This window comes from Mustela nivalis (genome assembly GCF_964662115.1).
Source record: "Mustela nivalis genome assembly, chromosome: 7".
NCBI lineage: Eukaryota > Metazoa > Chordata > Mammalia > Carnivora > Mustelidae > Mustela > Mustela nivalis.
In genome coordinates, this window is record NC_139026.1 from 32,196,658 (window position 1) to 32,221,673 (window position 25,016).

Consider the following 25,016-nt stretch of genomic DNA (forward strand, 5'->3'; position numbering starts at 1 on the left):
TTTATCTGGATCTGTGCTTAAATATAACCCCTTACAAGAGGCTTCCTTGATCACTGAATTTATTTTATTTTTTATTTTTTCATTATTTTTAAAGTTTGTATTTATTTGAGAGAGAGTGAGAGAGAGAGCATGAGCAGGGTGTGGGGAGAGAAGAGGGAGAAACAGACTCCCCCATGAGAACAGAGCCCAGACTTGGGGCATCCCAGGACCCTGAGATCACAACCAGGGCCGAAGTCAGATGTATGAGCCACCCAAGGGATCCAATCAGTGAATTTGCATGAAGACTTCTCCATTACTCTGTATCATGCCCTCTCACTTTATTTTCTTCAAGGCGTAACCCAAAATCTTACTAGTTGGCCCTGCTTCTGCTGGACTATAAGCCCCGTAAGAACACTTATGTATTTGTCTGATTCAGCACAATGTCCTCAATATCCAGAAAAGGCCCAGATACATGATAAGCGCTCAAAACATTATTTGTAAATAATAATAATAATAATAATAATATATTATATATGTATAATATATATAATGATAATTTTAAAAATGAAAGACACACATGAAGTGCTAGATCAGCTAAGCTCTCAACAAAAGTGAGCTTCTTACAGAAAATGGTTGGATCCACCAATCACTAAATTCACTTATTAATTTTTCCTAGTTCTAGCTCTGGCTAAAATTGTAACTAGATTCAAATATATTGTCAGAACCTATCGATCACTTTTTCAGTGACTATTTGTGACAAGGCAGTTTGGAATTTCTTCAAGAAATAGTCTGTGTCATATAAGTACTGCTTTATGGTAGTAAATGTAACATTTTGTATAAATACGAATTCCAAGAACTTACCTTTTTCTTTTCAACATGCCTTGATAATGGCATTTCTACATCTCTAAAATGCTTTTGTTTACAGCATCAGAATCCATTCTTTACTATAAAGTTCACGCTCAGAGAAAGAAAGGACACTCACCATAAGAACAGAGCATGGGCAGTGTTTTGACTTCCAAATGACAATTTTAGGGATACCTACCCATCTGATTTGTAACCAAATATGTGAAGTGGGATCTAAATTGAAGCTGCCTCAAGGGATTCAAAGATGTCTGTTTCCTGCTTTTATAGGGTTATATTTCCATGATTTATCTCATGCAATTTATGAAATATTCCATTTTGTTATACTTGCCTAGTGTGTACGAATGTACTAATTTGGTGACAGATCCCTTTCCCTCTCCCGGCTCCTCCCCGAGGTGGTCTGAACATTAGCAAATTCAAGAGCTTCCCTTCAGGAGTAGGAGAACTAAAGGTCATGTACTTGTTGGATTTACAGCTGCTTGTACTAAGAGAGGGCAATACATTTTTTTATTCTTTGCTTTTAATGCCAGAGAGCCTATGACCCTATGGCATTCTCCAGCACCTTGAGGGGCATGCAATGGCAAAGAGTATTAGTTTTACAATTAGTAGTGCAGATTAGAATCTGTGGAGTAGAAAATATAATGTTTGTACTGTCAGGGTCAGGGTATAGTATCTTTAGCAGGACTGCAAAGTGATCTGATCTAGATTAGACACATTAGCAAATCACTAAAAGATCCCTGGGAGACTGCGAAAAGAACAAGGAATGAAAAAAATGGGCTAACTAGAGAGTTCTACATACTGATCATTTTTTGTTTGTTTATTAAAGAAAATACTGGGAACATGTATGTATGTAGGTGTGTGGGGAGTGTTAATGTAAATGCATTTTTCAACATAGACATTCAATCATTTGAACATACATTGTGGCACTAGAACTATGCCTGATATTTAATGGCCAATAGCTAAATCCCTAAATACTTTCTGAATGCATGTTATGGGGATAAGAAATGTATTTCTAAGTAGAGTAGTCCTGTGAGATCTACCATTCCACAAGAGGAACCCACGTAAAAACCTGGAAACGGGCACCTGAGTGGCTCAGTCGGTTAAGCATCTGCCTTCGACTCAGGTCATGATCACAGGTTCTTGGGTTCAAGCCCTTCCTCATGCTTCCTGCTGTGCAGGCAGTCTGCTTTTCCCTCTAACTCTGCTCAGCCCAGCTATTACTCTCTGTCTCAAATAAATAAAACCTTAAAAAAAAGCTGGAAACAGGATAAGCTTACACACTGTTGTAGGGCTGATGCTTCAGAGAAAGCCACAGGGAATTGAAAGACAGCTCCGTCTGACATGCAGGAAATCCAGAAGCTGAAGTGAGAGCATCAGGTCAGGCAGGCTGTCTTAGAGAGTTTAAGCAGGAGGTCTGTGTGTTGGCAGGATTGCAGAGCTTGATTGTGAACCTGGCAGCAGGTGTGAGATCAGGACGAGAGGCTGGATGATGATAGTCAGGAGACAGAGCTGAGATGTCCAGCCCTAGGGCCCAGAATTTTATGCAAGAATCTGGGGAAAATAAAGCTATAGAATAGCCTTAGTGACAGGGACAAGGTAAGGCCTCATTTAAGAAACAAGGGCATAAAAGCATAAACCCGAGCTTTAACTACAACTATCAGTTAGACCTGCTATTGACTGAGGCACTTGAATTATGGAAATTGGTCAGTTAATCAGAAAAGTAATTTAAAATAGGCTATTATTACAAATTTCACAAAGTTATAATTAGGTAACTTAAGATTTTATTTTAATAAAATATATAGATGTATACATTCTCCAATCTTCATTTAGTGCCAAGATTTTTTTGTTTTTCCTCTGTGTGTGGGTCTATTGATTTGAATTCCACTTTATATGAAAGGGCGCAAAAGGGTTAATTCAACAGACCCGAAGGACTCAAAGGCTGTACATTCCAAAGAAAGGCTTATCTTCAGTACCAGCCTTTGGCTGTTTTTTTAGGAGATAATTCTGAACCCTTGAAATACACTACTGCGTAAGAATATTTTTATATGCCTGAGGTCTTGGGCCACTCTGTACTTAAGGTGAACACCTGTTGCTGTCGTCATCGTCATCGTCGTTGTTTTTATGCCTGAAGTTGGGGCCATACTGTACCAGTTTGACCCACGTAAGTTTAAGTTAATAATATGATGTATGATGAGCGCCTATTTTTGTTCTGAGGGAAGCTGAGATCTGAGTAGTTGAGGTCAGTCTTGTTGGCACTATCGGCTTAGTTTACTGACCTCCAGTAAAAATTCTGGATATCTAGAAGTGAACTTCCCTGATGGGAAGCACTTTCCATGGGCTGTCACATATCATTGATAGGAGATTTAAGTGTGTCCCCAAGCAGTTTCATTGGGAGGGGACTCCTGACTTTGCCCCATGCAGCTTTTCCCTTTGTTGATTTTAAAATGCATCCTTTCTCTGTAATAAACCATAACTATGAGTATAATAGTTTTTTAGAGTCCCGTGAGTTCTTCTAGAGAATTACTGAGCCTGAGGGTTGTCTTGGGAAGCCCTGACATAATTTCCTATATACACCACACCCAAAATACATGGTCTATGATCTCTGGGTTTTGTTTCTTTGAAGAGAAAAACTTAATAGTATTTGGAATCTGAGCGCAGGTTCTTCCCAGATTTTATGATTTTTGAGTTAATGGAAAAGTTCAGCTTCCTAAAACATGTATGAGAAGTAATGTGATTGACTCTTGTTGGGTATATAGAAGAATAAGAGGGAGTTGAAGTTCAGGGGTAATTGTCCTTGAATAATAATGCAATTATTGAGCATGTAGTATTTGCGAGGTCTTATGGTATGCAGTTTATGTTTAAACTCACTTAATACTCAGTGGTGTCGTTTAGGAGAAGTCTATATGGATATAATGAAATGAATAGATATTAACAAGCTAGGATGATTCAAGAAACAGAGTTTGAGTTTCAGCTTATCTTATTATGAAATATTTTCCTCAATACTCTCTATTTTACGGAGGGCTTTATATCCATTTTATTGAGAACCATGTTTATCCTTCATAATTTTATTTTTGGAGATAAAATTTGATACAGTATTCTAAATAATTCCAAGTCATGGATTGAGGGAATGCAGTTGAGACCTCCATTCAAGAATTAGTCTAAACGGAAATAGCCCACAAGGAGTTTCAACTTTAAATAGTTTTCTTTGTAGTTTTCTTTCCCAGTATAGGTTGGAAATGGGAAATTGAGATTATAATAATACCAAATATTATTACCAAATAATATTATTATACCCAAATAATACCAAGAGATTATGTGAAAGTATCCAAAATATGAATATTTTTATGTTAATGTAAAATCTTTTCAAGATTTATTACATTTTGTTTAGTATTAAAGCACCCACTCTTTCACAGCTATGGGATACTAAATGTTACTGGTCATCAAATGAGATGTTCAGGGAAGAGAGCAATATCTTAGATGCTTAGAATCTTTTTAAAGTAAAATATGTAACAATTAATTCACTTCAAAAAGCATTTAAGGATATGATATGCATTGGAATTTAAAATGTTGAACGTAAACTTTAGTCTCATATAATTTCCTAGTTTTACTAGTTTTACTGATGTTAAAAGGACATATCTGTAACACATTTATCTCCTTTAATATTAGAACCTTAAAATAAGAATTTAAGGAACGATAAAAAATTCAATTAAATCTGAAAGTCCGTCCTTTCAACATTAAATACTACCATCTTATTATAATTTTGAATGTGAAAGTACCCAAAATATAAATATGTTTATGTTAATGTAAAAATCTTTTAAAGATTTATTACATTTTGTTTAGTATAAAGCACCCATTCTTAATTTTTACAATAAATAAGAAATCTTATGTTCAGCACTAGAAATGAGAACTTAAAATGTCATGTGTCAGAGACCCTCCCACAGATATATCATATCACAGCTAAACTTTTATTTTTCCTTTCTATAATTGTTCACAAAATAAAAAGGGGGCTCAGCAGTGCTTGAGGAGAGATATAAAAATCAAACATTAATTTTATTCAGATGAGATGATTTGTATGCAAGCTGATCAGGCTACAAGCTTATCTCATTACCAGCTCAAGGCTGTGAGCATTTCATCATTTCTTAGATGCCATTAAGTTTACTAATATGACTGCCTGCATTGTGTATTAAAAATGTGTGGCTGTTCTGCGATTCTGTATAATGATGAAGTGTTTGTGAATATTTATTACTTCAGTCTTTAGTGCTCTCAACTTTATACTAAATAGCAGAGTTAATTGCCTATACTGTTCTGATTGCATTGTTTAGAGAATACTTTCTCTTCTTCCTCTTCAGTGGCAGAGTTATTAGTAACATGCAGATTTTTTGAAGTGCAATAATTGGCATGTGAACACTTGCACAGACATGTAATTGCACCCCAAATTGAAACACAGTAGGTACACTTAGTCTCTGGTAGGGTCAATTAGCTCCATGCCCTTCTATCTGGGAATGCAAGTGGTCAGTCCTGCTGATTTTAAGCAGTTACAGAGACACTGATTTGCATATACAATTTCTTTCAAACAATTATGGTAAGAATATAATTTTTAAATACCAAAAATGGAATGTTTGCAAGAAGTTCTTTAAAACTGGACACATTCATTAGTCATTCACTTTATTATTCTCTTCAAAATTGGTAGTTCCATATAAAACAGTTCAAAATGGATTTTGTTGTGATTGTTTATATTCTTTTGTTTTGGTTCTTCCAATATATCTCTGCCTTTTGTTTTGCTCTTATTGGAACCCAGTAAATGTATATTTTTTAAACAAAGCTCTGAAATCCAGACACTTGAGATTTCACTTTAGTTTTGTCTCTCAAATGTTGTCTTAAGAAAACATTTTATTTTTCTGTATATGTTTCTACACTGTCCAAATAACAGGCACCCTACCTATGTATTACAATTTGTAGTGCTTTCTCCCTCAATCACTAATTTCAGTGTTATCATAAATAACTGTAGTAGTGATTTAAGACCCTACATATGAAAACTTTTTCTCAATATGATTTTCAGGTTTCTGATTCTCTAATAATTCGCCATGCTTTAGCAATTTCTCCAACTTGGAAGGAAGCAAGCCAAGTTTTCTTTCTTTCTTTCTTTCTTTCTTTCTTTCTTTCTTTCTTTCTTTCTTTCTTTCATACTTTATTTATTTATTTGACAGATAGAGATCACAAGTAGGCAAAGAGGCAGGCAGAGAGACAGTGGGGAAGCAGGCTCCCTGCTGAGCAAAGAGTCCATGCAGGGCTTGGTCCCAGGACCCTGTGATCATGACCTGAGCTGAAGGGCAGAGGCTTTACCCACTGAGCCTCCCAAGCGCCCCCCAAGTTTTCTTCTGTAAATATCTCTGATGCCCTCTCAAGTCAGGCTTATACTTGGTTCAGACATATACTAGTCAGGAGAAATAAAATTATCATAAATAATAGGAAAGACTGTAGTATTGAATTTTTGTTTTTTATGTATTTCTGCTACCTGGCTTTTTTCTGCCCTTACCTCACTCAGTCTCAGACACTTTGATATTAGAACCACCTTTTTCTAGGTCCAAGATACATATGAACTTCAAGCTGAAAACACATCATACAAACACACATTTAATAATTTCCAATATGCCAGATCTTTTGGGCTAGGCATTATCAAGACAAGAAAAAAATCCATGCACTGTAGTTCAGATGGGCCAGCGGTTTAGTTTTCTGCTGAGTGGTGTGCGATATAGGCAAGAGTTTACAATATTACAGGGCAGGTCAAATTAAAGATAACTAAGATATTGCTAGGTATGGAAACAAAAAGAATAAAGGAAAAATGGATATAAAAGTACATGTTATCATCTGGAATAAAGATTAGAGGCTACAAAGGAAGTATGAAGTATTGTCAATCTGAATCTCAATGATAATGACCTTTAAATTATGTTGATAGCTACTGAGAAGCCACCAATTTTTTTAAAACAATTAATAAAATAACATCATAGAATTTATGGTAGGGGAAGGTTTCAAGAAATTTAAAATGCTCAGAACTATCCGGTACTACATTGTCTTGAATGGAGACTTAGAAAGGCCGTTGGGTTGAATAAACTTGCAGGTTCTATGAGAGATTTAAATAGCATAGGAGAATACGAAGCAGGAGTCAGAAAATAACATTCTACTTAAAATACTTTTAAAAAGAAACTTCCAAGTAGATAGATAAAAAGATAGATAAGCTTTTAATTATCAATCCAAAGAGTAGAATGTGAAATGTAGAAATCAGGAGGACTAATGTAAAACAATAAAAAGGATCATTTCCCTTGGAGAACAAAGCGCACAGTCCCTGGTCAGTTGAAAATCTTAGTACGCATTGAAGGGAAAAATAAAACAGAATAGGTGGGTTTTTCCAAGCAAGTATGGATGTTCATTTTACCTGCAGTTTTCTGCACAGAATAATCTGTCAGTCACAAGTAGTTAGAATATACAGCTAGTAAAAGGCGTGGATTATTCCATGCCTGGCTGGTAGGAGAACTCACAGACCACAGCCTCAGCTCTGGAGATCATAGGATATGGAATAAGGAAATATTTATCCAGAAATTGATAAACTGTTAAAATTTGATAATATTCTTCATCTACATTCTAATCAGAAACATCTCTTATTCCAAAGGGGTGCTGTGGGGGGAGTTAATTAATAATTTTAATGAGACATTTAATGTGCTAAAATATTTATATGAATATTTTTTATGCCCCATCTGATAGTACAAACTTATTATCAAGGCTGTGGCTGGAACTGTGTTTTGGCACTGCTCCTGTGGATTCTAATATTGAACAGGGTTTCTGGTGGAAAGTAATTAGTGTTTTGGTTTTTGTTTTTTTTGTTTTTTTTTTTTTTTGCCTTGAGCATCTCTTCCTATTCCTCCTTCTTATCATAATCACCAAAATACTTTGTTTCATATATTTCTAAACCATTCATTTCTTTGTATATCAGGGTTCTAATAATGATCAAGTAAAATAGGTAAAGTGGATAAATGATTACCAGATTAGTGTAAATCTCACCTCATTCATTTTTCTGTGATTAATAAATCATCCACAAATATAAACATATTTAATTTCCTAAAATAATTTCTTACAAAACACAAAATCTGCAGGAAGCACCTCTGAACACCTGATTATTTCAGGAACATAGATGTTTTCACAACATTAAAATATAATTAGGTCTAGCTTTGACCAAATTCAGAAGGGTTTGAGAATCTGCTATTTCGTAATTAATGTCTAATTGTTGGTAATTATGTTGTTTAGTTTTGTGCACAGCCCAATTTATTTTTTTGCACCAGGGCCCATGTCAATTATACTCTGGCCACAACTGTCAAGGCTATCAACAAATTAAACACTGATTGCCAGGGCTGCATGATAATGGTCTCCTACCAATTTGCATAAAGTAACTAGGTTCTTAAGTCTGAAAAAACAAGTCTGCGTTGAATGTTCTATCTCTCATGTCACTTCTAATTATCTACTAATGGCTAGCCAGGCCAGAATTTAACTCAGAAGCTAGAGGTAGATGGCCATGTAAGTTATAGAGATCTATTTTTTATATTTAAAATATTTTAGACCCCATTTAAATGTTTTATGACCTGACAGATAATGTAGCAAGATTTTGCACTTAAACAGTTTTCTGTCTACAATTGCTTATGAATTACTTTAATGCAGCAAAATTGAGTCTTTAATATTTTTTCTCTCTTTATTTTACTTTCTTGCAGAACGGCCCCTTGGCACAAGCTGTAAAATGAAGAGCATGCATTGAAAATTTTTACTATCTTATCGATGAAATATTTTTTTCTCATAAGAGATCTCTTAAAAATTGATAATAATTTAAAATCCCGAAGGACTGATTTTACAATATAACCAATGAATATTTTTAACATTCTTGTTACTGAGACAACTTAAATAACTTTGAACATAGGAATTACAGCATAAAATCTCTTGTAAAATTTTCCTATAATGATAATTACTCTACTTTAGCCTATAGCGTTCTATAATGATATGTCACTGAAAATATGTTACACATTACAGTGGTGATGTATAATATACTGAGATCCCTGATAAAATGAATCCTTAGAGTGAAGGTATTTGGAGTTATAATTCACGGGAACAATAGCTTTTAGTGCTTTACAGTATATCACAAGAGTGACAACTCTGTGATGAAATGTAATACATAATTCCCTTGGTCACAGACACCAATTTTTTTCCTGACCTGAAGAATATTTTGTCTCTATTTTAATAATAGTGTCATGATTCTTAGCATCACAGAATAGTAGATATAAGATCTATACTTGAGGGTATAACCAGTAGTGTAGTTTCAATTAGAGAAAGCTATCAGAATTTTCACTGCTTATAGCTATTCTTTGCTAAATGAAATATTTCACTTACTGAAATAGAAGAGCATTCATTAACGTGACCTACAGTGACTATATATGAAAGATGAAAGGAAAATATGAATTCTAAGGCATTATATGGGGAAAGATATCTAGGATTATGTAAAAAGTCTAAAGTACATGCAAAATCTTTTTTAGTCACCTTTTTCTTTCATGATCTCACCTGGATACCCAATGTACCTTAGTAGCTCCCTCTTCAACAAACCCCATAATTGAACTTTATTATACTAGTTAATCTGTCACTGGGATTTATCGAACACATGTTAATGTGCCAGGTATTATCGTCAGGGCTAGAGGTCACAAGGGAGGAATCAACGTGGTTCCCATCTTGAAAAAGGCCACCATGGGAGCAAGCTACAAAAATTATTTACTATCACAGTGATATTCCTGGTCTATGATCTTTTTGATTTCTTCACCCTCTTCACAGTAGTTCCTGCTGCCTTCATGTTCTGGGCTCAGCAATACCTATAATTTCCTAAAGCAGTATGATTAGTAATTAAAATTTTAGATAATGATACTTCCTACTACTTTTTTTCTTCTTAACTCTATTTGCTTCTATCCAATTTTCAAACATCTGTTCTACATTTGTCTTTGGCTCTTCTCTCTAGCAAATTAATGCTGTACAATAATATAAAGATCTCATAACAGCAAAGGACTTTAAGACCATTTTATTTCATGCGAGAGAAGTTTCAAAGTTTAAAAACCTATATGTAAATTTTTCTTTATTTTTAATTAATTGCTCTTCTGTTCTCTCACAGCAAGTTGTACATAACCTCTTTTAGAGTACTTATTACGTTGTATTGGCCTGTTGTTTACAACTTTCCCTCTCTTTCCGCATGGCAATATCCCCCAGGTCAGAAAAGCAGACATAATTCTAGGTAGTAATACATTAAATGGAAATTGATTTTGTTCAAGAAAAATGTCATTCTTAAGCATGCCATAGAAGTACTCTGTGTGTGTTTTTAATGAAAGATATATGTTCCAATGGAAATGTTTTATAAGCTATAGCACCTTACAAGTTGTTGTGTTATTTGGTATCACTATAAATTTTGGACTCTCGGGTTAAAAAAAAAAAAAAGGCCCCCTTCACACATGGAATTTATTGATGATTTGTATAGTCAGATTGAGTTACCATAGCGAAATACCATAGTGGGGTGGCTTAAACAAGAGACATTTGCTTTTTCACAATTCTGGGGGTTAGAAAGTCCATCATCAAGGTGATGGCAAATTTGGTTTCCAGTGAGAGAACTCTCTTCCTGGCTTGTAGAGGGTTGCCTTCATTGTGTCATTACATGACTTTTCTTCTGTCTGCACATGGATAGAGATCTCTCTGGAATCTCTTTTGATAAGGACACGAAACTCACTGGATCAATGCTCTGAACTTGATCTTCTTATAGGCTCTGTCTGCTTAGTTACCTTCAAAGACAGTCACTTTGGGGGTTAGAACCTTAACATATGAACTGGGACAAAATTTAGCTTAATTGATATTCTTTGGTTTTAAAAAAGAAAAAAACAACTTAAGTCTCAATAACCCCCACCCTTCTCCAAAAAAATAGAAGGTACTACAATGCCTTTCTACATCTCTACCAACATAGTTATAACCATCCATATATATGCAATCTCCTGTGCACATTACCTGAAAAAGGTTTGATTTTATACAGAGAAGTTCAGCTAAGAAAAAAAAAGAGAAACCAGAATTGAAATATACAGAGACATGCCCTAGCAGCCTGCTGTTGACATTTCCAGTCCTAGGTTTTGATGAGAAATATCTCATTTGGTCACGGGAGAGTTTGACAGAAAAATGGGCAGCCTAGAATCTGAGTCTTCACTGTCTTACATGAAAAGATATATCTGTATATAGGCCTCTTGTCAAAGGAGTAAAAAGAACCAGAATCCAGACAGGAACTCCATCTTTAATCTCTGCATGCCTGCTATGTTGGCTTGATTTGCTTTGCTAAGCATGGTCTCACTTTCCGTCTCTCACATCCATATAACCACAAAAAATGCTTATGTTTATATCACTTGACCTCCAGGTATATCACAGTAGATCTAATTATGTTCTATCTCTCATGTCACTTCTAATTATCTATAATGCCTAGCCAGGCTTGAATTTATCTCAGAAGCTAGAGGTAGATGATCAGGTAAGTTATAGAGATCTATTCTTATACTTAAAATATTTTAGACCCCAATTCTCATTTTTCAGAGAATTGTAATTCTAATTCTCATTTTTCAGGGAAAGAACCAGCCTGGCTTGAGTCAGAAGATTGTTCCTAGTAAAACTGACTATAGCCGGGGGATAGGTCATAAATTTATGATGATTCCATAGAATGACTGCTTCTGCATGTGAGTATGGTTGAAACCTAGCATAAGACCACTGCCAAGTAAGAAGAGGATGCTGACTCACCTTGTAAGGGAGGCAAATTCAGGCATCAAGCTTGTATTGTGGCAAAGTAGACTTCTTCTAGTCTCACTCTCTTAAGCCTAGGAATTTAGAGAAACTTCCATATCATAGAAGCTGCTTTAACCAAGAATAGTCTTAGCAGGTATAACTTGCATTTAAATTGTAGTATCTGCATGACTTAAATTATATGCTTTTAGTTATGATATGCTCACTACCTCTGAAACTTAAATGGCTTTTTTTCTTTATGACTAAAAAGCTAGACTTGAACATTAGGTATAGCAGGTAATTGGTTAAGAGTATTTTATATTTCAGCTTTGAAAAGTAGGGGTCATCACAAAAAGGATTATAAAACCTTTTCTGTACAGCTAATGGAAAACGTTCAGTTTAAAGCCAGCCCTTAAAATGTTCAAAGAAATTGTCAGTTATAGCTCATAATGACTATGGTCCTTATTGTTTTATGCCCAGAAACATGAAAGGATTTATGTGGTAAAATGCTTATAATCCGAGTTTAAAATAAAGATGTCTTCCACTCAGATTTTCCAATGTTTAAATTTATATTTTATTCTCATGCCAGTTACTTCACAGAAAAAAAAATGGATTTGAGCAGCTATTTGTATTTCAACTTAAATTGGATTCCTTTTATTTTATTGCTAATTACTTGAGAAAACTTAAATCTGTTAACTTTGTTTCCTTTCAAGAATTTCATCTCTTTTTTAAAATTTATCTAGTGTGTCTGTTAACTTTTGGTCTCTATAATTAGCCAACAAACCTCAGTGGCTTACAGAAAAAAGCGCTTGTATCTCAACCTGCAGATTAGATGGTATTTTATCCATAGTGGCCCCAGTTGGATCTCATATGACTCTCTTCTTGAGGGACTAGCAAGCTAACTAGAACATATTCTTACTGTGATGGTGGAAGGCAAGACGCCATGCCTAAAAGGACAAGCACATTTCAAATTTCTGCTCTCATCATACCTTCCATGCTCCATTGGTCAAAGCAGGTCATGGCTAATATCGATATCAATGGCACAGAAAAATATACTCCTCACTTGGAAGTTGAGGGAACTGGGTGTATAGGAAGGACATGAATATTAGCTGAATAATAATCTACTACTTCTGAAATAAAAATCAAAATATAATGTGTGTGTGTGTGTGTGTGTGTGTGAATTAGTCATTTTCATTCAACACATATAGTGAGCATTGCCCAAAATAAATTTTTGAACTACACAGAACCAAATACTTGCCTGATTTAAACATATAGGTTATTAGCAGACACATTAAAAAGATACACACTTCATTTCTGAATTATTTTTGTGATAAATAATGTATTTAGAAAAAACGATGTATAGTTCTGGTAGTCAATGAAGAGAGTGCATAATAAATTCTAAAAAGTCAAGAAAAGTTTCCTAACATAGTGATATTTCACATGAGATTAAAGAAGCAAAGTCAATCAGGGAAATAAGTAGAAAAGAAAGAGTTCCAGGAAAAAGTTTATCAGGCATAAAGGCCTTCAGGCAGAAAAGAGAAACTGAATGTCAGTGTGAAGATAGAAGACAAGGAGGGTGTTATAAAATATAAATGATGGAGAGGTCAGATGAAAAAGAGTCCTTTGACAATGTTAAACCTTTGGAATTTATTCTAGGATCAATGAGAAACCATTAAAGGATTTTAGTCAGGGTTTGGGTGACTTAATCAGATTTGAATTTATAAAAGGTCACAGTAACTGCTAGATGGGGAATGGATTAGACCTCACTATCAAGTCTTGAAAAAAATGTAGAGCAGCTGAATTTCTCATACACTAGTGGTAAAATTATGAATATGAAATTGGTACAAATGTTTTGCAAAATTATTTGACATTCTCTAGTAAAGCCAAAGATTTACATCCCCAAAGATCTCATATTTCTATCTACTCTTAAATGTTTGAAGAAACCCTTGCATATATATATCAAAAGACATATATAGAAATAGTCATTAAAATGGCTTTAAAAAAATGGCTTTTTAGATGTTAACTAATTAATTTTATAAAAAGATAACACTCCCCAAATCTGCCAACATTAGACTGGATAAATAAGTTGGAGTATATTTATATACAATAGAATATTACAGAGCAGTGAAAATTTTAAAAAGAACATAGCATGCCTGAACATTAGGATTAAATTTTGAGTGAAAACGACAATTCACAGAATACTACTAATGGTATTATTTTATAAGTAAACACTTAAAACACAGGAAACATCAACAATATATTTCAGAAATAATTAAATAATGAAATTTTAAGGACAGTAAGGCACTAAATGTTAAGACTGAAAGTCACAATAATGGCCATGTCTGAGTGATGACAAGTTGAATAGGATCAGGGAAAGGCACATAGAGGGCTTCTCGAGCTGGCTGATGAATAGAAGAGTATTTTGGTATTTTAGCCTTACACATAGCCTTTTATAATCTCTTATATTACTAAATATTAAAAAAAACATTATAAGCAAAAAAAAACATTATAAGCTAGATCTGAAGGGTCAGAGTATATAGAGATTATTTTGAAGATTGTTAGAGTAATTCAGGAGAAAGATTACGTTTCCATGGTGAGGGAAATGAGATAGAGGGAAGTCATGTGTCCTTAGAATGATGATGTGAGAGACTCTGAAGGACAGAGAATTTCCCACTGTGGCCTTGGAATATTCTGGATCTTTCAGCTCTTCCACCTACATCTTCTAACATATAACATTAACTTGTCTTTGTTTTTCTCCATCCCTATTGATGCAAACCAGATTGTCCAGTAGCTGCTAAACCAGATGAAAAGTTTATTTATTCCTGAAAATAGCCCCCCAAAACTTTCTACCCTATTCCCTCAAGTTTGAAAATTCCTTTGAAGCCTTCTTCTACCTATTTTTAATAGATTCTTATAACAATTCTTTGGTGGATTTTCTTTAACAATGTGATCAGTCACCTAAAGTACGGAATGGGAGTGGAGATAGATTATGATTTCATTCCGAGATATATTGAGTTTGAGTTTCTTGGGAGCAACCAAATGGGAATGTTGAGGAGACTTTTAATATATTGTCTAAAGTTCAGAGGAAAGTCTAGGTGAATGGGGGAAAACTGATTGTAACATTAGCCATCAGGATAGATGAAATTGCCTCCAGATAAGTATGGAGTGCAGTAAGAAAGCATCTGAGACTGAGCACTGAGGAAACCAAGCATTTACACATTGGACGGAGAAGGAAAAGCTGGTAATAGAGAGAGATGAAGAGAAACCAGAGGGTATGGGGGAAATTAGGAGAGGGCGTATCTCAAGGCATGTCTTCGGAAGCAGACCAAGACATAATAGTATGTAAAAAATAAAAAATTAAAAAAAAAAATAATTCACATTCTAGTGATTTATTAGGAAAGCGCTTCTGAAGAAACTAGTGAGGGAGGAAGTAAGAAGCCGAGCACATGTGTAATTTCAGGCCAAGTCTCAGCTATAGCCTGGTTCGTTCGGAACAAGCTGAAGGATGAACTGCTACTCAGAATTCTTTCCTACTCAGTGCAAAAGAGATGAACTTTAATACTCCTGTAGGGAGTTTTTCAAAGTCTGCTCCATGAAGTTACTGACCCCAGGTACTCCTACTCTTTGGTATTGGGCTGCAGAGGCCTGTGGACAGGCCTTAACATAGAAGCAGATGCAGGAAGTTAGAAGCAAGGATAATAAGAAGGAAGGGTGGGGGCACAAAAATGATAAAAGCCCTCAGAGAGAATCTTGGCATCATGCCTACAAATGTCTGCTAAATATGGCACCGCAGAATCCAAAGAGAAAGTTTTAAGTCATGATAGCTTTCACTAAAAGTTCTTCTTGACAGTTTAAAGTGAATTCTAAAAAATGAGGTATCAGACCAAGTCACAAGAGCATGCTAAAATTTAAGCTTAATTATATGAGAAGTCGCGTCCTATAAGGAGCTTTCACTTTGTCCCTTAGGTAATAAGAAGCCATTGAAATAGTTTTAAGAAGGGGAATGACAAAAGGATATAAATAAATATCTTCAGTGAGGGGAGCACTTGGGATGTTTGATTGAAGCCTAGAAAACCATCCTGAAAATGGCCACAAAAGTTCAAATAAGAGATTATAAAGACTTAGAGAGGTAAGAATGGATTGAAGTTGCCGTTTATATTTAAGAGACAAAATAAACAAAGATTGTGGCTCCATAAAAAAAAGCAGTCAAGGATGACTACAGGTTTCTATATTTGTTTACTGAGTTAATAGAGCAATATGAGAAGGATCCTGGAAATAATCTATTTCAGGGTCAACAGGATGTATAATGTGTACGTCTGGATCACTCCTGTTGAGCCAGCTATCAGTTAGTTAAATACAAAAGTCTGCAGTTTGGTAAGGTGACCAGAATACCAGGCAGAAATGTGCACATCATCTTCTGATCATATTTATCATAGTTAAATACATGAGTCGATAAGAAGCCCCAGGATAAGAAAAGAAATAAGCCATAGAAATCCTGGTGTAGGGGCGCCTGGGTGGCTCAGTGGGTTAAACCTCTGCCTTTGGCTCAGGTCATGATCCCAGGGTCCTGGGATCGAGCCCTGCAGTGGGCTCTCTGCTCAGCAGGGAGCCTGCTCTCAATGCTGCTGTGCCTCCTTGTGATCTCTCTCTGTTTCTGTCAAATAAATAAAATTTTTTTTAAAAAAAAGAAAGAAATCCTGGTGTAGAATTTTTTTTTAATTCCTTTTTTTTTTAATACAATTTTTTATTTTTTATAAACATATATTTTTATCCCCAGGGGTACAGGTCTGTGAATCACCAGGTTTACACACTTCACAGCACTCACCAAAACACATACCCTCCCCAATGTCCATGATCCCACTCCCTTCTCCCAAACCCCCTCCCCCCAGCAACCCTCAGTTTGTTTTGTGAGATTAAGAGTCACTTATGGTTTGTCTCCCTCCCAATGCCATCTTCTTTCATTTATTCTTCTCGTACCCACTTATGGTGTAGAATATTTTAATAACAAAAAGCCATATCAGATATTAATTGACCAACTCTTTCAAGTTAGATAATAATCTTTGTGATTTAACTGCTTTTCTGGTCTCTCTATTGTAATCTCTATTCAGATGACAATTAGAGATGCTCTGCCTAATCACTCCATCTAAAATATCTGTCCCACCTCCAATCCCACTTTTCTCTATCTCCTTACTTTCCTTTCCTCTTTATAGTCCATACTACTATCTAGCGTTATGTCAGATAGTCAGGAATATATTTACATTGTGTCTTCTGCAGTAGAATAAAAGCTTATAAAGATTGAGTCTCCCCTCCCACTCATATGCCACCAAATATATCCCTTGTTTTAAGGCTTCTTGAAACATGAGACTGACTGGATATTTTGTTGTTGTTGTTGCTAACATTGTAAGAGTTCATTTGACCCAAAATTGACTAGAACGGGGCAGGGCCAAAAGAGAAGTACTTAGGAGCACACTAGGAACATGAGCCAGAGGAAATACTTAGGGAAAGAACAGAAGGAAAGAAGGAAAGGGAGAAAGAGAGAGAGAGAGAAAGAAAGGAAAGAAAGAGAGAGAGGGAGGGAAAAGATTTGCATCTAGCTGAATGCGGAGATGGTTATGTGTGGTGGGTTGTCTTCAGCATTTTAATTTTGGAACCTTTGATTTTGGTTTGCTCATAGAGGCAACCAGGACATCAGAGTCATGTCAATTGAATGCTCTCCTTATTTAGTTAATTTAAGAAGAACTTATGGAAATGCCACTTTGGCAGCAGTGAGAAGGGGATGCCTACTTTCTCATTTTGCTCAAGACATCCTACATTCACTGGGTGTCTGCCCACCTGTTGGTCTGAGTGCCCTGATTTGGTGCTGCCTGGTTTCCTGATGCTGGTGTTTTCCCAGGGCAACTAGTCCATGTCATATCCCTCCCTTGTAGTGATTTTTTGTCTGGCCTGAAGGATGATCTTTTCTCTGCTTACTTCTGAGCACCACCTGGGTGGTGGGAGCTTTTGGATGCTCTTGCATGACAGTCTAGGAACCGTGAAGATCCAGGGTGCCAAGTAGGCTTTTTTAATACCTAGACAGCTTAGTTTCCACTTATACATCTCTATGCTTGGCTCCTCAAATCAATTATTTATAACTGGTAAATCCAACAGTCTTACCAGGTGATTATCTTATGGACTCTGTTTATTGCCATTTTAGATAATCCTGTCTGCAGAATCAAATTCCCCGTGCAAATCATAAATCTTTGAAAATATTAAGCCAAAGTTGATTCTCTGATTATGAAACAAATTCTTAAATTATGTTAAGGAATCTAGGACTACAATTTTAGTCCCAGTGAACAAAATTGCTTTCTTGTATAATCTTACTATAATTTAACTGTAACCCTAAACCAAGCCAGTCATGGCAAAAATTCTTCCAGCATTTACGTGGTAAGTAATTTGTGTCCCTGTTCCACTTTCATCTTAGTTTAGCAATGATGTGCCTGGGCCTCGTATATTGATAGATCCCCTGAATCTGAGAAGTACACACTGTGTCCTAGTAAATTAGTGTATTTCTACATGATATAAAGGTGCTGTGAGATCAAAGACAGGACAGGTGTTCTCTAAGGACCAGATTCTAATCACTCTCACCATGAGGCAAGAAGCTTAGAGCACTATATAAATAGTGTAATTTAATAATTGTGCACACGCGTGCACACACACACACACACACAGATTTGAAGCATGTTCAGAGTCCAGGTATAGTTCATATCTTTCTTTTTATCTTCTCAGCATTTATCTCCCCCTCCCTTTTGTAATTTCCTTGAGAAATTACATCTGTTAGCCTTTGGATGAAAACTTACAAATAAGGTTTCATGTAGATACTCTCCTCTGACGGTCACATGGCTGTCTCTCTCCAGATTCAAATCCTGAACTGAAAAACTAAATAAACTGAAAAACTAAACTGAAAAACTGAAAAACTAAAATAAAAAATACTGCATGGAGCCCTGGGTGTGGTGCCTAGACAAAGAATTTTGGAACACTGAAAATTAAATTAAATTAAATTTTAAATTAAATTAAATTAAATTTTTAAATTTAATTTAATTTAAAAATATATTGGGAGCTGATTCTTACTAATGTTGTTATTCCAATAAGACTGTCCCTTAGTTCCTCTCACCACAATTCCAGAAACTTCTTTGGATTCTGTCCTTGATCTCCAGTCTTTCCTAGGAATCAGAAAGCTACCTCGCATCCCTCTAATAAACTCATATTATGTTTTATTAACCTAGAGCTTGTTTTCATTGCTTATCGTCAGAGAACAAATGGAGAGGCCTTATTTATGATTCTTTTTACTGCGCACAGCTTGAGTAATATATATGTGATCTGGTAGGAGAAAGGAAATCTTAAAAGTGTAATTTCATGGCATTACTTAATTCAGTCCACACCGATGGCCCTGGGCCTACCTCAGCAGTACTTTCACAGCCTGGTCCTGCACCTGGATACCTGCTATTTCATGAACACTGTGTCTGCTTCAACAGCCTGAAGAATATTTTCTGTGACTTCTGAAGGATCAAGATCAAAGTGTGCATGGCCACTTGCCACACCCCTGTGGTCCCCCAGCTTGAGGCTGGGCACAGGTTCGATATACCTAAGCCACATCTCTGCCTTGGCTCCTGATGCTGTCCTCTTTGCCCTCCAACACCTGCAGTTTGCCCGTCAGCCCTGTTTGATTACTAAACTCTGACCGTGCTACCACCCTGCCTGAGACTGCCCATCTCTGGAGGTTGTAACAGAGCACTCATGAGGAATGCCTCCAGATGTTATTACCCAGGAGTCCTGCTGTACACATGCACATACACAACTCGGAAATGGAAGTCCTGGGTCTCCCGGGTTCAACGCTGTAGGCGTGGGGTGGAACACTGGCTAAGTGTGGGGGAGGATGTATGTTTCTAGCCCCAGAAACGGACTTGTTTACCCAATAAAACAAAACGAAAAGTGCAGTTTCATGGACATTACTATTTATTACTTTTTGAAGTTTGGGATTGTTAATGTTCTTTAATGGACACAGTTATCCAAAGATGTCCAGTAGATTTGCCCTTGGTGATCTGAGATACCATGAATGATATCCTCACATGTAAAAAAAGTTTCTTTTTCTGAGTTTAGCTGAAATATCTCAATGTAGACAGCCTGTTATTATATCTTCACATATGACAAATAGCTTTCTGTCAGCCACTCTTTTCCTCTCCACTGTCCATCATCCTGGCCTTGGAGATCAGCACTCTTCTCCTTTGAATGCATTAGTCATTCATGAATAATGACATAAAAGCTTAGCAATGCTTCAGAAAGAGAGCCTTTTATTATACTTTTCTAACAACCATTAATATCTATAACAACTCAGCAGTTTTTAATTTTCTTTTATAAAAGGACAAGTTGTAACTACATGACAAAATGGCATGGGGTCTAAAACTATTACCGGTTTCATTAGTGAGGGTAGGAAAGGAAAAAATAGAAAAATGAACTATACTGCTATCAGACACATAAAACCTTTGATATATATATATATATGTATATATATACATATATATATATATGAACTTTTTTGGGGAATGAAGGGCATTGAATGTATAAACTTTAATTACAACAAACCACACAATATAAAAAAGGCTTTATTTTTTATTTAAACTTTTGGGTATTGCTAGAAATTAAGAACTTTAAATTTAGGTTAGCTAAAATTTTGAAGTTAATGTGGATTTTAACAAAGTTATGTACTTCCATAATATTTTTGAAAAGATATCATCCAAACAAAAATATGGAATAAAAATTACTGGTAAACCGGGCGCCTGGGTGGCTCAGTGGGTTAAGCCGCTGCCTTCGGCTCAGGTCATGATCTCAGGGTCCTGGGATCGAGTCCCATATCGGGCTCTTGCTCAGCGGGGAGCCTGCTTCTCTCTCTCTCTCTCTCTCTCTCTCTCTCTTTGCCTGCCTCTCCATCTGCTTGTGATATCTCTCTGTCAAATAAATAAATAAAATCTTTAAATAAAAAAAAAATTACTGGTAAACCAAAGAAAATACTGTTTTTTGGAACTATATTTGTGAATCATTTCAGCAAGAATGTTAAAAAGCAAAATAGTATTTGAGTATTTGAATCTAAGTGAGAGGCTCTCATAACTGAAAAAAAAAATGGTCACAATTATTTTAGTTGCATAGTTATATGTAGCAAAATCAAGATTATTTTGTCTATTACATATTACTTTCTCCTTGAATTTAAGAAAAATGGAAAATTCAAGCACCACATTTAAACTTTTGGGGTTTCTCATAAATATTTTATAGCAAAGTAAAATTGGGGATAAAATTTTTTCAGTTTGGAATAAAATCTAGAGGGGAGCCTGGGTGGCTCAGTGGGTTAAGCCTCTGCTTTCAGCTCAGGTCATGATCTCAGGGTCCTGGGATTGAGCCCTTTATGGGTTTTCTGCTCAGCAGGGAGCCTGCTTCTCCCTCTCTCTCTGCCTGCCCATCTGCCTACTTGTGATCTCTCTGTGTCATATAAATAAATAAAATCTTTAAAAAGATCTAGATTCAGGAACAAAATTGCATATCTTTAACTTCTCCACAAATGAGATGTTTTATTTTATTTTGTTTTGTTTTGTTTTAATTGAATATGTATCTTCCAAAATAGCCAGGTCAATACCATCAATAAACTTTCAGATTTTTTTTTCACCTTTCTTACTTAATCTGAATGTTTATTAACAAAGATTTATTAGGACCAAAACTTTGTTCTTCATTGTGAAATCCAGCTTCCATTTGGGTTCTTACTGAAAAAGATTTTGGATCCATGTACAACATAAGTAGTTGCAGAATAACCTGCATTATAATAAGCATAATAAATCAACATAATAAGCACTGACTTAATTCTATTTATGACTCTATTATAGAGTAACCCTGATTACCCTTAGATATTATGCAAGAGCATATAAGGGAAATGATTTGTCCATCTAGACTATTGTACTTTTTCAATTAGGGGAAGAACTTCAAATGCTTTTTTAACATGAACTCATTTGTTCCTAAACTTTTCAAAAGTTTAGAAGGCAGCATGAGTAGTAATGTCCTCATTTACAAGTAAGGAGGCTAGAAGTTTTGATGGGTGATGGATTACTGTCATGCATAACTATTTATTCCCAATCTCTCTGCTGAAAATTCTCTCAGGTATAATTAAAGGACAATTTGATCTAATAAAAAAATGAGCAAATCAATTAATATGTACTTTGAAAGTATATATTGCCTGCCAATGTTTTTCTAATAGATGATAATTATAGAAGAAAGAAGCTTGCATATGTTGTATAAGAATCTATTGGAGATATATTTTATTATTAGCAAAATTACAGGGAATTGCTAAGCCGAAGTCAGGTGCTTTATGTATGGAAAAAGAAAAAAAAATACAAAACAAAAAGGAAGAGGACATATGCAGTATATAGACTAAGAGTCAACAATTGAAACATGTGTAACTTCTTTATAGAATGTAGAATAATTACCATAACATCTACAAATCTATTTACAGATAATGTAAAAAAAATGTTTATATTAAGCATATCTTACAGACTAAGTTTTAACATCAATTTCCTATCATAATGTATTTTTAAAAGTGATGAGTTCTTATGAGCTTCATGGTTAAAGACCATTTTCTGAAATTAAAAAAAAAAAAATTTTGGGGGGTGCTTGGGTGGCTCAGCTGGTTAAGCCACTGCCTTCAGCTCAGGTCATGATCCCAGGGTCCTGGGATCAAGGCCCACATCAGAGTCTCTGCTCAGCAGGGAACCTGCTCCACTCCCTACCCTGCCTTCTGCTCTGCCTACTTGTGATCTCTCTCTCTCTAACAAAGTAATGAAGAAATAAATAAAATTTCTTAAAAAAAAAAAATATGTCATTTATTTATTTATTTATTTTTAAGATTTTATTTATTTGACAGAGAGAGATCACAAGTAGAGAGAGAGAGAGGAGGAAGCAGGCTCCCCGCCTAGCAGAGAGCCCGATGCGGGACTCGATCCCAGGACCCCCCGAGATCATGACCTGAGCCGAAGACAGAGGCTTAACCCCCAAGCCACCCAGGCAGCCCAAGATTTGTCATTTAAATAGAGGACTACTTCTGACGCTTTCTGTCTTTTTGATAAATAGAAAAGAGAACATAATTACTATAACAACAATAATGTATATTTTTCACATAAAGTGATTTGTCCCCCACCCCTACCCCAGTTCATTTTGCTATTCTGATCTACACTGAATACCTCCAAATCTTCGTGGGAATTGTAATAATCAACACAGCACTTTGGATTCTCAAAACTTTATGTTAATAAAATGTTATCCTCTCCTGGGCTTTCATCAAATACCATTTTTGATAGTTGCTTTATTTTTTTTTTCCTAGAGACAATGAGTTAATCCTCCTCAAGTTAAGGCACTCATTTGTATACACAAGGCTTATTTACAGTTACACATGTACTCACCTATAGGGCCACACCCCAATTCTGTATTTGCATTCTCTTTAGAAAAATCTACTTAAAGTAGTTGGTTTGTTTGGTTCTTGTATATATTTGCTTTTGCTTGTATTTGCAAAAATAAATAGTATTGCTATAACTTGTCTTTTTTATTTCATAGATTACCATCCTTATTGAGATATAATTTACATGCCATAAAATTTGCCTATTTTCATGTACATTTCAATGAATTCTAGTACATTTATAGCGTTGTGAAAACATTATCACAATTTAATTTTAGAATGTTGCTAAACTTGTGCCCATTTATAATCACTCCCCATTTCTATCCCCAGCCCTAAGAATCACCAATCTAATTTCTGTTTCTATAAATTCGCATTTGGGGGGAATTCTATATAAATAAATCCTGTAATATTATTTTAAGGAACAATTTTGCTATATAGAATGCATGCATTGACAACATTTATCTTTTCTCTCATATATAGATATCTATGCTTCCTCTAATCCAGTTCCTTGTTAGCAAAACCAAAGCTGCAAGACACTTGTTTTTCCCTCAAGCATTTCTGAAGAACACACAAGAGGGTTTCTTAGTCATTGGGTACACAAATACATATTTTAACTAAAGATTACCAAATTTTCTACAAAAAAAAATCGATACACATATCTGCCAGCAGTTTGTGAGCCTAATTGGTTCCAAACATTACCAAATTCGGTATTAGACAAAAAAAAAATGTGGATTTTGTCAGTATAATGTTATTTTGTTTTAACTTTTAATTGTTATGTTGATAGTAAATGGAATATTCTTCTGTACACTTTTTAACCATTCGGGTTTCTCCTTCAGTTGGTTTCATATTAACAGTAATCTATCTTACTATTGTATTTCCCATTCCCCCTTTTTCTTTAGAGAAGGAGAGAAGGGGTTGGGGGAGAGGGAGGGGAAAAAGAGGGAATCTCCACACCCAACACAGAGCCCTACATGGGGCTCTATCTCACAACCTTGAGATCATGACCCATGCTGAAATCAAGAATCAGATGCTTAACCGACTGAGCCACATAGGCACCCCTGCATTTCCTATTCCTAAATGCTATTGCATTTCTATTATTTTGCAAGAGTACCTACTATATATTCCAGTATAAATAAATGTTGTGTCAAATAGCTTCTCCTACTTTATCACTACTAATATTCTTAACATTAATACCACAACTTTGGACATAAGTCAATTGGTATTTATTTCTTTTTATACTTTTATACAAAATTGGGCAAACATGACTATGGAACAATTAATAAAGGCACTTCTTTTACACACTTAGAAGAACAACAGATGATTCTCCCAAGCAGAGAATTGTGGAGATCAGGTCATTATGTCTCAGAACTAAGGAAATATGTAGACTCAGCAAAAGAAAGAAAGAAAGAAAGAAAGAAAGAAAGAAAGAAAGAAAGAAAGAAAGAAAGAAAGAAAGAAAGAGAAGGAAGGAGAGAGAGAAAGGAAAGAAAGAAAGAAAATAAAGGAAAGAAAGGAAGAAAATAAAGGAAATAAATGACAAAAAAGGAAAGAAAGAAAGACTATAAAAGACAATAAAAATGTAGAAAGTGCCATACTTGAGGTAAATGTGTAATTTGACTTAATTTGACAAATTGATTTGGAATCTTTCTGAGGTTGGGAATAATAGCATTTCACGTTGTCAATTTTTCATTTGTGTTTTACTTAAAAGAACTTTTATAAATATTGTAAGTGTTTTAAACATTTCATTAGAATTGTGGAAAAACTGATCAGAAGAAGAGTTATTCTAGGACAAAAGTTCAATAGGAAACTTCAGGCAAAAACAAAAGTCCAAAGATTATTGAATTTCAGAATCTATTTATATTGACAAAAAGAAAGTTCATATTCTGCTTAGCATGAA

General features: G+C 35.2%; 1 protein-coding gene across 14 annotated transcripts in view; it reads left to right on the forward strand.

The window, feature by feature from the left end:
- The window catches only part of MGAT4C (MGAT4 family member C), a 735,527-nt gene that overhangs the window by 587,840 nt on the left and 122,671 nt on the right, over nt 1–25,016 (forward strand). For 3 of the 14 annotated variants that reach the window (XM_082738961.1, XM_082738962.1, XM_082738964.1), the window contains exon 2: nt 11,506–11,615. The exons of 10 other annotated variants lie outside the window; for them this stretch is intronic. In XM_082738961.1, the coding sequence (XP_082595087.1) occupies nt 11,600–11,615 (16 nt within the window). In that variant the 5' untranslated portion in view covers nt 11,506–11,599. Of the gene's footprint in view, nt 1–11,505; nt 11,616–15,767; nt 15,788–25,016 lie in introns of those variants that run through there. One more of the 14 variants, XM_082738959.1, reaches the window with a different exon arrangement.